Source organism: Mustelus asterias, chromosome 25 (assembly GCF_964213995.1).
Source record: "Mustelus asterias chromosome 25, sMusAst1.hap1.1, whole genome shotgun sequence".
Classification (NCBI taxonomy): domain Eukaryota; kingdom Metazoa; phylum Chordata; class Chondrichthyes; order Carcharhiniformes; family Triakidae; genus Mustelus; species Mustelus asterias.
In genome coordinates, this window is record NC_135825.1 from 9,826,623 (window position 1) to 9,842,852 (window position 16,230).

The 16,230-nt window shown below is 45.4% G+C and overlaps 1 protein-coding gene across 3 annotated transcripts in view; it reads right to left on the minus strand.

Moving 5' to 3' along the window:
* Nucleotides 1-7,743: 7,743 nt before the first annotated feature.
* The window catches only part of eps8l3b (EPS8 signaling adaptor L3b), a 91,828-nt gene continuing 83,341 nt past the window's right edge, over nucleotides 7,744-16,230 (minus strand). For all 3 annotated transcript variants that reach the window (XM_078197893.1, XM_078197894.1, XM_078197892.1), the window contains 4 exons: nucleotides 14,191-14,271; nucleotides 13,148-13,266; nucleotides 11,650-11,766; nucleotides 7,744-8,828 (listed from right to left, as the gene is read on the minus strand). In XM_078197893.1, coding sequence (XP_078054019.1) covers nucleotides 8,822-8,828; nucleotides 11,650-11,766; nucleotides 13,148-13,266; nucleotides 14,191-14,271 — 324 coding nt within the window. In that variant the 3' untranslated portion in view covers nucleotides 7,744-8,821. The remainder of the gene's footprint in view (nucleotides 8,829-11,649; nucleotides 11,767-13,147; nucleotides 13,267-14,190; nucleotides 14,272-16,230) is intronic.

The window sequence follows — 16,230 nt, forward strand, 5'->3', positions numbered from 1 at the left end:
ACAGATAGCTGTATTTCAGGAAGATTCCAAAAATCGCTGTAAATCAAGAAATGGAAGGGAGGAAGGAACTCAAGAAAATTACAATCATCAGGGAAGTGGTGCTGAGCAAATTGTTGGACCTGCAGGCTGACAAGTCCCAGAGTCCCGATGGAGTCATCCTTGGGTCTTAAAATAATTGGGTAATGAGAAGATTGATGGGTTTTAACTTTCCAAAATTCCTTAGATTTATGAGGGTTCCACTAGATTGGAAAATAGCAAACGTAACTCCTTTATTCAAAAAGAAAGGAAGACAAGAAGTCGGATGTTACAAGCCAGTTAGCTTAACATCTGTCAAAGGAAAAATGTTAGAAGGCATTATTAAAGACATTATAGCAGGGTGCTTAGATAAATTGAAGGTAATCAGGCAGAGTTAACATGGTTTTGTGCAAGGGAAATCAATTTAACCAATTTATTGGAGTTCTTGGAAGAAGTAACAGGTGCTGTAGATAAAGGGGAACCAGTGGATGTACTGTACTTAGATTTCCAGAAGGCATTTGATAAGGTACCATGTCAAAGGTTATTGCAGAAAATAACATTTCATGGTGTAAGGGTAAGATATTGACATGGATAGAAGATTGTCTAGCCAACAGAAAACAGAGAGTAGGCATAAATAGGTCATTTTCTGGTAGGCCAAGATGTAACAAGTGATGTGCCTCAGGGATAAATGACTTGGATGAAGGGGCCAAAGGTATGGTTGTGGAATTTGTTGATGATGCAAAGATAGGTAGAAAAGTAAGTCATGATGAATAGTTAAGGGGGCTACAAAGGGATATAGATAGGTTAAGTTAGTGGGCAAAGAGCTGGCAAATGGACTATAATGTAGGAAAATTGTCTATTTCGGAGGCAAGAATAAAAAAGAAGCAAATTATGTGAACGGTGAGAGATTGAAGAGCTCTGAGATACAGAGGGATCTGGGTGTCACAGTGCATGAATCGCAAAAGATTAGTATGCAGTTATAGCAAGTAATTAGGAACACAAAGAGAATGTTATTGTTTATTGTGAGGGGAGTTTAACACAAAAATAGGGAGGTTATGCTTCAGTTGTACAGGGAACTGGTCAGACCACATCTGGAGTACTCTGTACAGTATTGGTCTCCTTACTAAGGAAGGATGTAAATGCATTGGAAGCAGTTCAGAGAAGGTTTACCAGACTAATACCTGAAATGGGTGGGTTGTCTTATGAGGAAAGGTTGGACAGGCTGTGCTTGTATCCACTGGATTTTAGAAGAGTAAGAGGCAACTTGATTGAAACATGAGGAATCTTGACAGGGTGGATGTGGCAAGAATGCTTCTTCTTGTGGGAGAATCTAAAACTTGGAATCACTGTTTTAAAAAAAAGGATCGCCATTTAAGACAGAGAGGAGGAGAATTTGTTTCCCTCAGGGAGTCTTGAGTTTCTGGAACTCTCTTCCTCAAAAGGCAGTGGAAGCAGAGTCTTTGAATATTTTTAAGGCGGAGCCAGATAGAGGGAGGCAATGGCCTAGTGGTATAATTGCTAGACTATTAATCCAGGCATTCAGCTAATGTCCTGGGAACCCGGGTTCGAATTCCACCATGGCAGATGGTGGAATTTGAATTCAGTAAAAAAAAACTAGTATTGAGAATCTACTGATGACCATGAAACCATTGTCGATTGTTGGAAAAACCCATCTGGTTCACTAACGCCCTTTAGGGAAGGAAATCTACCGTCCTTACCTGGTCTGACCTACACGTGACTCCAGAGCCACATCAATGTGGTTGACTCTCAACTGCCCTCGAGCAATTAGGGATGGGCAATAAATGCTGGCCCGCCAGCGACGGCCAGGTCCCACGAATGAATAAAAAAATCTTGATTAACAAGGGGGGTGAAAGGTTATCAGCAAAAGGTAGAGTATGGAATTCAGGTTACAATCAGATCAACCATGGTCTTATTGAATGGTGGAGCAGGCTTGAGGGGCCAAGTGGCCAACTCCTGTTCTTAATTTGTATGTTTGTATGTACCAATCTATCTTCCCCTCCAGTCTGAGAAACAACTCTCCATCACTACTCGCCACTTTCCGTCCATTGGCCAATTTTCTATCCATGCTGCTAGTGTCCCTTTGATCCCCTGGCTTTAATTTTGCTGACGAGTTTATAATGTGGTGTTTTGTCAAATGCCTTTTGAAAGCCTGTACTCATAGCATCAACTCTCTCTGTGTTACTATTTTATGAGATTTTTATTTAAATGGAACTCAGCCTTCTATTTCAGTGTCTCACTGTCACTGCCTCTAATTCACACATCTGATGCTGCCGCACCTCCCTATATCCCCAAGCTATGGGGTCAATTACCGGTGGCACAGTCCCCAGTTGTTGTACAATAAACATGACTGGAATTGTAATCCAGCAGGAACAGAGTCCTAGCTCAATACCATTCCTCCCCCACTCAGCAACTACATCTCTTTTCCCAGCTTACTTCCTGATCGGAAAATAAAAATACTGCCTTTTCAAACTAAGTGTGTTTGCTTAGGATAAACTTTACCAATATTTTAAAGATTATGATAAATATTCCCTCCCTTTCAAGATCACCGTCATCCACCTCACCCCTGCACCAGCTCAAACAACCCAGCCCCAATTCTGTTGTTCCTCTAAGTCATCACCGCATCTTCAGCATCCCCGGGGTGTTTGAATGTGTTGTTGTTTCCAAAATGCATGTCAATTTTCCTGCAGCTCCATGTTTGGATCTTTCCAATCAGGTTTCAGACCATAGACCTGAAACCACTCGCATCAAAACCACAAATAACACTTGATTTTTTTTAAAATTGATTTATTATTGTCACATGTATTAACATACAGTGAAAAGTATTGTTTCTTGCGCACTATACAGACAAAGCATGCCGTTCATAGAGAAGGAAAGGAGAGGGTGCAGAATGTAATGTTACAGTCATAGCTAGGGTGTAGAGAAAAATCAACTTAAGATATGGTAGGTCCATTCAAAAGCCTGATGGCAGCAGGGAAGAAGCTTGAGTCGGTTGGTACGTGACCTCAGACTTTTGTATCTTTTTCCCGACGGAAGAAGGTGGAAGAGAGAATGTCCGGGCTACGTGGGGTCCTTAATTATGCTGGTTGCTTTTCCGAGGCAGTGGGAAGTGTAGTCAGAGTCAATGGATGGGAGGCTGGTTTGCGCGATGTACTGGGCTTCATTCACGATCCTTTGTAGTTTCTTGTGGTCTTGGACAGAGCAGGAGCCATACCAAGCTGTGATACATCTGGAAAGGATGCTTTCTATGATGCACCCATAAAAATTGGTGAGAGTCGTAGTGGACTTACCAAATTTTCTTAGCCTCCTGAGAAAGTAGAGACGTTGGTGGACTTTCTTAACTATAGCGTCAGCATGGGAGTACCAGGACAGGTTGCTGGTGTCTAATTTTGTCCGATCATCAGAGCACAAGAAATCAAAATGGGAATAGACTATTCAGCCAGTTGAGACTCCTGCACCATTCAATCCCATCATGGCCAATCTCTTGCCTCAATTCCACTTTCCTGTCTGCTTCCCAATTCCTTTGATTCCTTGAGAGACAAAGGGCCAGATTTTCTGGCTGTTCGTGCCAGCAGTATCTTCCAGCCCTGCCAATGGTGCAGCCACCACCACGGGTTTCATGCTGGCGAGGGGTGAATTCAATGGGAAACACCTTTGACAATGGTGGGACCAACAGATCCCACCGCTGGCCAATAGCGTGTCACCTGCCGCCGCCGCGAAACACCCACCCCAAAAGTCTGTCTATCTCACTTTGAATTCTATTCATCCTCAACCCTCTGGGATAGAAAATTCCAAAGATTCACAACCCTTCATATGAAGAGGTTTCTTGTCACCTAAACAATCTTAAATTGTTCCTGAATGGCCCATGTTCTAAATTCCACAGCTGGGGAAACAGCCCCTCAAGCCCCTTCAGAACCTTGTATGTTTCAAAGAGATTATCTCTCATTCTTCTAAACTCCAGAGAGTATGGCCTAGTTTGCTCAGCCTCTTGGCCTAGGACCATCCACTCATTCCCAACCACCCATCTAGTGAACTTTCGCTGTTCTGTCTCCAATGAAAATCTATCATTTCTTGAATATGGAGATCAATGTCTTGTGTGACATTCTTTTGTCCATTGTTTTAAAGTTTATTTATTAGTCACCAGTAAGACTTACACTAACACTGCAATTAAGTTACTGTGAAATTCCCCTAGTCGCCACACTCCAGCGCCTGTTCGGGTACACTGAGGGAGAATTTAGCATGGCCATTGCACCTAACCAGCACGTCTTTCAGAATGTGGGAGGAAGCCGGAGCACCCGGAGGAAACCCATGCAGACACGGGGAGAACGTGCAAACTCCACACAGACAGTGACCCAAGCCAGGAATCGAACCCGGGTCCCTGGCGCTGTGAAGCAGCAGTGCTAGCCACTGTGCCGCCATGTCGCCCACAATGCAGGAACTGATAGACATTGAAACTTACAAAATACTGAAACATCTGGATGGAGTGGACATGGGGACTAGGATCTGAGGACACAGCCTCAGAGTAAAGGGACCACCCTTTCGAACTGAGATGAGGAGGAATCTCTTCAGCCAGAGGATGATGAATCTCTAGAAATCATTTCTGTGGCGGTCAGGTCATTGAATGTATTTAAGACAGAGATAGATAGGTTCTTGATTGGTAAGGGGATCAAAGGTTCAGGGGAAAAGGCGGGAGAATGGGGTTGAGAAACAGATCAGCCATGATTGAATGGCAGAGCAGACTCGATGGGCTGAATGGCCTAATTCTGTCCCTATATATTATGGACATTAGTTAATTAAAATAGTTGAGAAAGGTAAGTCATAGGATTTGATAGAGGTGTATAAGATTTTGATGGGTATAGATTGAGTGAGTGCAAGCAGGCTTTTTCCGCTGAGGCTAGGGGAGAAAAAAACCAGAGGGCATGGGTTAAGGGTGAAAGGAGAAAAGTTTAAAGGGAATATTAGGGGGGGCTTCTTCACGCAGAGAGTGGTGGGAGTGTGGAATGAGCTGCCGGATAAAGTGGTAAATGCGGGGTCACTTTTAACATTTAAGAAAAACTTGGACGGGTTCATGGATGAGAGGGGTGTGGAGGGATATGGTCCAAGTGCAGGTCAGTGGGACTAGGCAAAAAATGGTTCGGCACAGACAAGAAGGGCCAAAAGGCCTGTTTCTGAGCTGTAATTTTCTATGGTTCTATGGAATATATTAAACGTACATCAAATGATAGCAACATGACTTCTTTTTACGTGTTTCTTTTAGATTTTTGAATGTTAAAATGATTCAATGGTAACATTTCTCACCTCTCAGTCAGAACATTCTAGACTAAAGTCCCACTCCAGACACTCAGCCTAATCTAACTTGACCTTTCAGTGCAGTATTGAGGGTGTGTTGCTCGGCTAGAGCTGTATGATTAGGTGTTGAAACAAGGCTCTGTTTGCCTCCTCAGGGTGGGTGTGAAGGGTCTCGTGGCAACATTCAAGGCACAGCAGCTGCTTCCAGGCCAATGTTTGCCTCTCAATCAAAGTCATTAAAAGCTGATTCTCCACTTACTCATGTCATTGCTGTTTGTGGTACTTACTGTGTGTGTATTGTCTATCACGTTTGTCTACATCATAATATTTGGTGTAATAACAAGTGCTAGGGGACATCCTGAGGCCACAAGAGCCACAGAAGAGCAGGGTTAGGACAACCAGCCTTTCAAACCTGTTTTGCCATTGATTGTTTCATGGGTAATCTGTACCACAACTCTACTTCCCTACCTTGATTCCTTGCCCCATTATTCTCTTTGCGTTTTAAGCAGTTCTTCATCCTTGCTTTACTTTTGTCACTATTTACAGAAAGCTCATCCCTTGGGCGGCACGGTGGCACAGTGGTTAGCACTGCTGCCTCACAGCGGTTTCGAGTCCCGGCTTGGGTCACTGTCTGTGTGGAGTCTGCACGTTCTCCCCGTGTCTGCGTGGGTTTCCTCCGGGTGCTCCGGTTTCCTCCACAATCTGAAAGACGTGCTGGTTAGGTGCATTGGCCATGCTAAATGCTCCCTCAGTGTACCCGAACAGGCGCTGGAGAGTGGCGATTAGGGGATTTTCACAGTAACTTTATTGCAGTGTTAATGTAAGTCTACTTGTGCTCTGGTTTCCTCCCACAGTCCAAAAATGTGCAGGTTACGTGGATTGGCCATGCTAAATTGCCCCTTCGTGTCCAAAGATGTGTAGGTTAGTTGGATTGACCATGTTAAATTGCCCCTTAGTTTCCAAAGATGTGTAGGTTAGGAGGGTTAGCCATGGTAACATGTGCAGGGTTGCGGAGCTAGGGTGGAGGCAAAGGCCTGGGTAAGAGAGTTGGTGCAGACGTGAAGGGCCAAATGGCCTCCTTCTGCACTGTAGGGATCCTGTGTCCCTTTATCTAATTGTCCTCCTAGTCTCATAGAGTCATAGAGGTTTGCAGCATGGAAATAGGCCCTTCGGCCCAACTTGTCCATGCTGCCCTTTTTTCTAAATCCCTAAGCTAGTGCCAATTGCCCGCATTTGGCCCATATTCCTCTATACCCATCTTACCCATGTAATAGTCTAAATGCTTTTTAAAAGACAAAATTGTACCTACCTCTAATACTACCTCTGGCAGCTTGTTCCAGACACTCACCACCCTCTGCGTGAAAAAATTGCCCCTCTGGACCCTTTTGTATCGCTCCCTTCTCATCTTAAACCTATGCCCTCTAGTTTTAGACTCCCCTACTTTTGGAAAAAGATATTGACTATCTAACTGATCTATGCCCCTCATTATTTTATAGACCCCTATAAGATCACCTCTCAGCCTCCTACGCTCCAGAGAAAAAAGTCCCTGTCTATCCAGCCTCTCCTTATAACTCAAACCATCAAGTCCCGGTTGCATCCTCGTAAGTCTTTTCTAGTTTAATAATATTCTTTCTATAATAGGGTGACCAGAACTGTAGGCAGTATTCCAAGTGTAGCCTTATCAATGTCTTGTACACTTCAACTAGATGTCCTAACTCCTGTGTTCAATGTCCTGACCAATGAAACCAAGCATACTAAATGCCTTCTTCACCACTCTGTCAACCTGTGATTCCACTTTCAAGGAGCTATGAACCTGTACCCCTAGATCTCTTTGTTCTGTAACTCTCCCCAATGCCCTACCATTAACTGAGTAAGTCCTGCCCTGGTTCAATCTGCCCAAAATGCATCACCTCGCATTTATCTAAATTAAACTCCATCTGTCATTCATCAGCCCACTGGCCCAGTTGATCAAGGTCCCATTGCAATCCGAGATAACCTTCTTCACTGTCCACTATGCCACCAATCTTGGTGTCATCTGCAAACTTACTAACCATGGCTCCTATATTCTCATCCAAATCATTAATATAAATGACAAATAACAGTGGGCCCAGCACTGATCCCTGAGGCACACCCTGGTCACAGGCCTCCAGTTTGAAAAACAAACCTCTACAACCACCCTCTGATTTAGGAATGTGTCATTCCCACACTCACTGACTCCCCTTTTATCTCAGGAACTCGGGGCAAGTCAGCTCCATTGAGATCAATCAGGGAATGTGTTGGCAATCCCGGTATCTCCAAATGGATTATTCCGAGGCGTTTAAAGAAAGTTTGCTTGTTGTTTAATTCTGAAGCCGAACAAAGGCATTTGGATTTTCCGCTGCACTGGATATTAGTGAAAGTAAAGACAATTCAGGCACAAAGGCATGGATACCAATCAAAGACGCCAATTTATTGGGATTTAATTATTACGCTACAATACACTCCATGAAGAAAGGGATGAGTTCGCGTAGGATATTCAGAAGTGTAGCATCCTGGCCATTACTCAGTTTGAAGTCTTTTCTTGTTTAGGCACAAGGATAGAGACTGACCCTTTGACCTGAGCCAGAAAATCCTGTACCACGTACGTCAAGCATGTGTTCTGCAGAACATTTTTCCCAGCCCATAGACATTCCATGGATTTTCGAGTTAGGAGTTCCCCAGGAGGGTCTTTAAAGTTGAGAGAGGAATAATTATCAAGGCAAATGGGGAAAACAAAATAATTAAGGATTAACATGTCAGACATAACATGGTTGATAGTTTATATATTTCCATTTTAGGCTCTTTCATTTCAGTGAATACAATACACGAGGAACATTCAACTCTTTAGCATCAGACACTTGTCTTTTGCTGTAGACAAGAGCTGGAATGGAAAATTCAGGCAGAGAATCATAGAACTCCTACAGTGCAGAAGGAGGCCATTCGGCCCATCGAGTCTATACCAACTACAATCCCACCCAGGCCCTATTCCCGTAACCCCACACGTTTATTCTGCTAATCCCCCTGACACTAAGGGTCAATTTAGCATGGCCAATCAACCTAACCGGCACGTCTTTCAGACTGTGGGAGGAAACCGGAGCCCCCGGGGGAAACCCACACAGACACGGGGAGAAGGTGCAAACTCCACACAGACAGTGACCCGAGGCTGGAATTGAACCCGGGTCCCTGGCGCTGTGAGGCAGCAGTGCTAACCACTGTGCCACCGTGCCGGCAGAAACAGGTACGTCCGCATGCTGGTGCTTATCGGTTGGAAATAACTTATGTTTAATCTATTGATTTTGCATCATCTTAAAAGTTTGTTTAGAGCTGAATACTGATATCTAGATCTGAACAGAGTAGTCCCTATAGCTGGATCCACAACACTGGATTTAAATTAATTTTTGTGTGCAGACTGTCATCCCTCTGAGAGTCTCCAGTAGTTAAATTCCTCCCATGTATGGGATGTTGACCAGACGAGAGTCACTTATGGCCTGTAAGGAAAGAAGAAACATTTTAATTTTCCTCATTCAGATCAAATCATCACAGAATCCCAACAGTGCAGAAGGAGGCCATTCAGCCCACTGAGTCTGCACCGATTCTTTGACAGAGCATCTTACCCAGGCCCACCCCCTGCCATTAGTATCCTATCCCCGTAACCCCACACACCTATCCCGCTAATCCCCCAAACCTACACATCCTTGGACACTTGGGGGCAATTTAGCATGGCCGATCCACCTCACCTGCACATCTTCGGACTGTGGGAGGAAGCGGGAGCACCCGGAGGAAACCCAGAGCAGACACGGGGAGAAAGTGCAAACCCTGCACGGACAGTCGCCCAAGGTCAGAATCGAACCCGGGTCCCTGGTGCTGTGAGACAGGCAGTGCTAACCACTGTGCCACCTGTACTGTACTGTTCTGGACTACCTGCTCCTCTCACCTTCCTTCAGCTCATCTGCATGGATGAAACCCTCATCCTTGCCTTTGTTACCTCTAGAAAGTTCTAACTATCTGCTTGATGGCCTTCCGTCTTCCACCCAACATAAACTTGTGCTCATCCCAAAATCTCTGCCATCCACATTTTAATTCACCTCACCTGTATTACCCCACGCTCACTCAACCTCATTGGTTCTCGGTGCGACAATACCTGAATTTTACATTTCTCATCCTTGTCTTCAAACTTCTCTATGGTTCTCTATCTCTGTAACTTCCTTCAGGCCTACCAGGCCCTTGAGTCCTCTGCACTCCTCCAATTCCAGTCTCCTGCCTATCCCTGATTTTAATCGCTCCACCAATGGCAACCACGCTCTCAGTTACCTTGGAAATCTAGAATTAAGAATTTACTGATGACCATTAAACCATTGTTGATTGTTGGGAAAACCCATCTGGTTCACACATGTCCTCTAGGGAAGGAAACCTGCTGTCCTTACCTGGTCTGGCCTACATGTGACTCCAGAGCCACAGCAATGCGCTTGACTCTCAACTGCCTTCTGAACAAGGGCAACTAGGGATGGGCAATAAATGCTGGCCAGCCAGCGACACCCATGGCCCACGGATGAATTTTTTTAAAAGGAGGTAATTTGACCCATTGAGTCTGCACCGACCACAATCCCACCCAGGTTCCAACCCCACAGCCCCATGTATTTACCCTCTCTAATCCCCCTGACACTAAGGGTCAATTTAGCATGGCCAATCCACCTAACCAGTTGGCTGCACAGTTGGTTATTGATGCAAAGCAACATCAACAATTCCCATACCGGCTGAGGTTGTTTGTAAAGATCCCGCCTTCTCAATCATGTCCCTCGCCTGAGGTGTGGTGATCCTCAGGTCAAATCACAACCAGTCACTGCCTACGATCATCTGGGACCATGGCGACTTTATGGAGCTGGAATGGGACTGGGGAGCAGTGGGGGAACTGAGTTGTTCTGTGATTCCAAAATGAGAAACACTTCTAAAGCACTTCAATCTTATTCTTTTCCCAAAACTCAAAAACTAAGGAACTCTTTTTCTCCCTCAATACCTACAATTTAAAAGCTTCAACAATCCAAGCATCACCTTACATTGTGGACTCACTTAAGCTTCACAAATCAAGAGTAAAGTTGAGTAATGGACAAAGAGCTTAAATTAGCAGTTGCATGAACTGCCTAAATCATTCCATGGTATTTATCATTATTTTGCAAAAGTTCCATCTTAACAAAGAAAGATTTTGTGTTGACATTGCATCATTCATGGATCAAGTCTTTCCAAAGGCCTTTACAACAAAAGTACTTTTGAATCCGCCATTGTTACATCGTAGGGCAACCAATTCGCACACAGCAAGCTCCAAAAACAGAATGAGATAAATAGAAACAGAAAACGCTGGATAAGCACAGCAGGGCGGCACGGTAGCACAGTGGTTAGCACTGTTGCTTCACAGCACCAAGGACCCGGGTTCGATTCCCGGCTCGGGCCACTGTCTGTGTGGAGTTTGCACATTCTCCCCGTGTCTGCGTGGGTTTCCTCCGGTTTCCTCCCACAGTCTGAAAGACGTGCTGGTTAGGTGCACTGACCCGAACAGGCGCCGGAGTGTGGCGACTCGGGGAATTTCACAGTCACTTCATTGTAGTGTTAATGTGAGCCTTACTTGAGACTAATAAATAAACTTTTAAAAAACGTTTAAAAGGTCTGGCAGCATCTGCGGAGAGAAACAGAGTTAATGGCTGGAACTCTACCACCTCGCCCACCATAGAATCGCACAGGCGAGGGTCCGACACCAGAAATCTCAGTTGACCTCGGGCGGGAATTTCTGGTCTTGTCCGAGCGAGGCCATAAAATCCCGCCCAATGTTTCGGATCAAAATGATCGTTCTGCTTATCCGGCGTTTTCGGATTTTATTTCAGGTTTCCAGCATCCGCGGTATTTAATTTCTATATTAGAATGAGATAAATGATGAGTTAATCTGAGTTCGGTGTTATTTGAGGGATATCTGTCAGCCAGGATGACAGAGAGAACTTCCCTGCCCTTCTTCCAATAGTGGCATGGTATTTTGTACATCTACATCTGCAAGTGTAGGAGGCTCCTGGGTTTAAAGTTTCGATGTGGAGTTGCCAGCGTTGGACTAGGGTGGGCACAGTAAGAAGCCTCACAACACCACAACACTTCTTCTCCCTGAAGAAGGAGCGAGACTCCGAAAGCTTGTGCTACCAAATAAACCTGTTGGACTTTAACCTGGTTTTGTGAGACTTCTTACTTTAAAGTTTCATCCAGTAGTTTGAATAAATATAATACCCGAGTCGGGTGGAGTGCGGGGGGTGGGGGATAACAAAGTTTCCTTACCTCCCATGAATCTCACTGTAGACAATCTGACCCTCCGGTCCAGTGATCAGCTTCAACTCTTCCTTAGTTAGACTCAATAACTGAGAACCAGTAAGAACTCCCAGAGATTTCACAGTGCTGTGGGAGGAGACAAAGTAAAGTACAATGAATAAAACTCATGAGCAGGACAGATCAGAGCTCAGTGAGAGATATCCCTGACTTGATTTGATTTATTATTGTCACATGTATTAACATACAGTGAAAAGTATCGTTTTTTGCGCGCTGTACAGACAAAGCATACCATTCATAGAGAAGGAAAGGAGAGAGTGCAGAATGTAGTGTTACAGTCATAGCTAGGGTGTAGAGAAAGATCAACTTAATGTGAGGTAGGTCCATTCAAAAGTCTGACAGCAGCAAGGAAGAAGCTGTTCCTGAGTCGGTTGGCACGTGACCTCAGACTTTTGTATCATTTTCCCAAAGGAAGAAAGTGGAAGAGAGAATGTCCGGGGTGCGTGGGGTCCTTAATTATGCTGGCTGCTTTGCCGAGGCGGCGGGAAGCGTAGACAAAGACAATGGGTGCGGGGCTAGTTTGCGTGATGGATTGGGCTACATTCACAACCTTTTGTAGTTCCTTGCGGTCTAGGGCAGAGCAGGAGCCATTCCAAACTGTGATACAATCAGAAAGAATGCTTTGAATGGTGCATCTGTAAAAGTTGGTGAGAGTCGTGCCAAATTTCCTTAGTCTTCAGAGAAAATAGTTGGCACCAAAAATAGTTGGCACCAAAAACCATGCAGACGCTACGACAACGGATGAATGAACACCGCTCGACAATCACCAGGCAAGACTGTTCTTTCCTGTGGGGGAGCACTTCAGCAGTCACGGGCATTCAGCCTTGGATCTTCAGGTAAGCGTTCTCCAAGGCGGCCTTCACGACACACGACAGCGCAGAGTCGCTGAGCAGAAACTGATAGCCAAGTTCCGCACACATGAGGACGGCCTAAACCGGGATGTTGGATTTATGTCACATTATCAGTAACCCCCACAGCTTGCCCCTGGTCTTGCATAATCTCACCAGCTGTTATGTCTGGAGACAATACACATCTCTTTAACCTGTGTTTAATGTTCCCTCCAACCACATTATCTGTACCTTTTAAGACCTGGCTGGCTGTAGAGATTTGCATTCTAATTAGTATTCTGTAACTTGATTTCTGTGTCTGTGCGCTGTTGGAGAACAGAGACCACTCCATCTGACGAAGGAGCAGCAAGCTCCGAAAGCTTATGGTATTTGCTACCAAATAAACCTGTTGGACTTTAACCTGGTGTTGTGAGACTTCTTACTGTACCAAAAATAGAAACAGGCGAGGAGCAAATCTTGCAAGGATTGAAGATTCGGGCTGTGAAGGATTCTTTTCATAATGAATTTAAGTATAAGGAATACAGGAATGAAGAAGAGAGATGAAAATAGTCGGGCTATTTAGAAATTGGTTGAGTCTGGAGTGCAGTATGACCTATACTTACAGTCTTGAGAAACCTTTACTCTCAAGCCAGATTGCCACCTCATCGGGGGCGGAGTTTACTGTCAGGTCTGAAGAGTCAGCGTCGGAGGGATATTGGAAACCGTGATGGTTATCGACATACTATGAAAAATCAGAAGTCGCATGAAAGATCACAACAGGAGATGACACAAATTTATGAAGATGCTATCATACGGATAACACGGCGTCACAGTTCAACTGAACTTGTCCAGGACAATCAGGGACAGAGGATGATCCAAATGAATGGGGCCCCCAAGAGGGGACAGGGGAGGCTGAAAACAACCAAAGAGTCCAGCAAGATTTGGGAGGCCATGCCAAAGTTAACTGCAAGGACTTGTTAACATTTTTTAGCACAATCTCTCACCTGGTAGCCAGCCAGATGGAGGAAGTACCAGCAGCACGAGGTCATAGCAAAGGGACAACTGGGGGGGACTGCAGGGATCGGGAGGGGAGGCCGTGATCAGGAGGTGACGGAGGAACCGAGTGGGAAAAGGCCACAATCCCAAGGAGGAGAGAAAGAGGGTGGCCATGATCAGGAAGAGAGAGGCTCTCACTGTCCTTCCCATTCAGTTCTCCAACCAAAGTTGCAGATTGGGTCAACTGTGACTTGCAGATCTGCCCAGTCATACAGGGCGGCACGGTGGCACAGTGGTTAGCAAGGCTGCATCACAGCGCCAGGGACCCAGGTTCGATTCCCGGCTCGGGTCACTGTCTGTGCAGAGTTTGCACGTTCTCCCCGTGTCTGCGTGGGTTTCCACCGGATGTTCCGGTTTCCTCCCACAGTCCAAAAGACGTGCTGGTTAGGTGCGTTGGCCATGCTAAATTCTCCCTCAGTGTACCTGAACAGGTGCGGGAGTGTGGCGACTAGGGGATTTTCACAGTAACTTCATTGCAGTGTTAATGTAAGCCTACTTGTGACACCAATAAATAAACTTTTTTTTAAAAATCAGCAATTAACAACACTTTGTTTTTTCTTAGACTGCAAGGTTTTCTTATCAAAGGAAGAGATTCGTCCTGATTTATTACTTGCAAGATGTTGGAAGGAACGTAACCAATGTAGCCAGACTGATCCTTTACTTTCCACCACTGCTTCGTGGCCTCCAGGACCTGAAACATAAGAGTGCATCTGTGAGGCTTATTTGGATCACAGCACGCAGTTGTTAAGCAAAGTTGAACAGAACTGGACACCTTGATGAGTCAGAGAGATCCCAGTGGGCCATAAGAGAATGGTGGTTATGTTCGCTGAGGAGCCTAAAGTGGCAGAATCAGAGTCTCCTCTGGCTATCCCTGGTTTGAACAATCTCCACTCAATTTCTGCTGGGTTTAGACCGTTCATAATCTGATATAGGAAAGGAACTCATTCCTATTGGTGCAGGAGAGGGTCTGACTGTTTACAAAGTTGCCACATATTTACAGCAGAAACTCTCCATTCAAACCAACAGATGGATGCTGGCGTTTCCATCATAGAAACCTTACAGTGCAGAAGGAGGCCATTCGGCCCATCGCGTCTGCATCGAGTATTTTACCCAGGCCCTCTCCCCCATCCTATCCCCGTAATCCCACACATTTACCATGGCTAATCCATCTAACGTGCACGTCTTGGGACACTAGGGGCAATTTAGCATGGTCGATCCATCTAACCTGCACGTCTTTGGGCTGTGGGAGGAAACTGGAGCACCGGAGGAAACCCACACAGATATGGGGAGAATGTGCAAACTCCACGCAGATAGTCACTTGAGGCCGGAATTGAACCTGGGTCCCAGGCGCTGTGAGGCGGCAGTGCCAACCACTGTGCCACCGTGCCACCCTTTTTGCTGCAAACATCCCACCTCCCACCCTTCTTCCTATAACCCCATCAGCATATTTTTAAATTCCTTTCACTCTCATCCATCATTTCCCCTTAAATACACTGACCTCTTCTTGTGGTTTGGGTTGGAGCTTACTGTTAATTTGATAAAGCACCTTCCTCTGTATCTACCTCAATAGAACTGGCCTAACAATGCTGTAAGCTTACTCACACTTGCTGGACTCAATACACAGCTCATCACACAGTAAAGTGAGGGACTAATTTGGTGAATAATTAACACTGGGTCATAGGTTGCAAAAATCATTCACATCAGATAATGCTCAAAGAAATGTGGTGTTTTCTTCCATTTTTTTATAATCTATGTTTGGCACCCGGGCATTTCTGCTGAGACCAGTCTCTGTTCTCATTCTGATGGAAGTCAGTGATTAATTACACCGTGCACTGTGACCCCCCCCGCCAACCCTAAAAGGCCGGGAGGGTCCCGAAGTTTCACTTCGTCTGGCCCCATCAGCATAACCATCCATTCATAGGATCCCTACAGAGCAGAAGGAGGCCATTCGGCCCATCGAGTCTGCACCGATGACAATCCCACCCAGGTTCTATCCCCTCAACCTTACGTATTTACCCGACTCCTCTCCCTGACACTATGGGGCAGTTTAGCATGGCCAATCAACCTAATCCGCACAACTTTTGGACTGGGAGGAAACCCACGCAGACACAGGGAGAATGTGCAGATTTCACACAGACAGTCACCCGAGGCCAGAATTGAACCTGGGTCCCTGGCGCTGTGAGGCAGCAGTGCTAACCACTGTACCACCGTGCCACCCCCTTTAATCCCTTTGACATGTAATTCCCTTCCTGCGAATTGTGCGATTTTTCTTCCCCCCATTATGTGTGTTTGTCTAAGCTTCTCCTTAAGTGTGTCTATACTATTAACCTTGACTATTCCATGTGGTAGCAACTTCCACATTCTAACCACTTCTTCAAGCCGTGCTATCTGTGGCACAACTGACTTCACCCCGGCCTCTTGCACAGAAAGCTGGGGGTCCAATTCCTGCTCCAAGATTTAAGCAATAAACTCCAGACTGAAGGAGTGTTGGACAAGCTTTCTCGTCGGTGAGATGCTAAACTGGGGTTCTCACAGGTGGATTTAAAGGGTCCTGTGGAGCTATATTGAAAAAAAGAACAGGGGAGTTATCCCCAGTGTCCTGACCAATATTTATCCCTGAATGAACATCACAAAGACAGATTATCTGGTT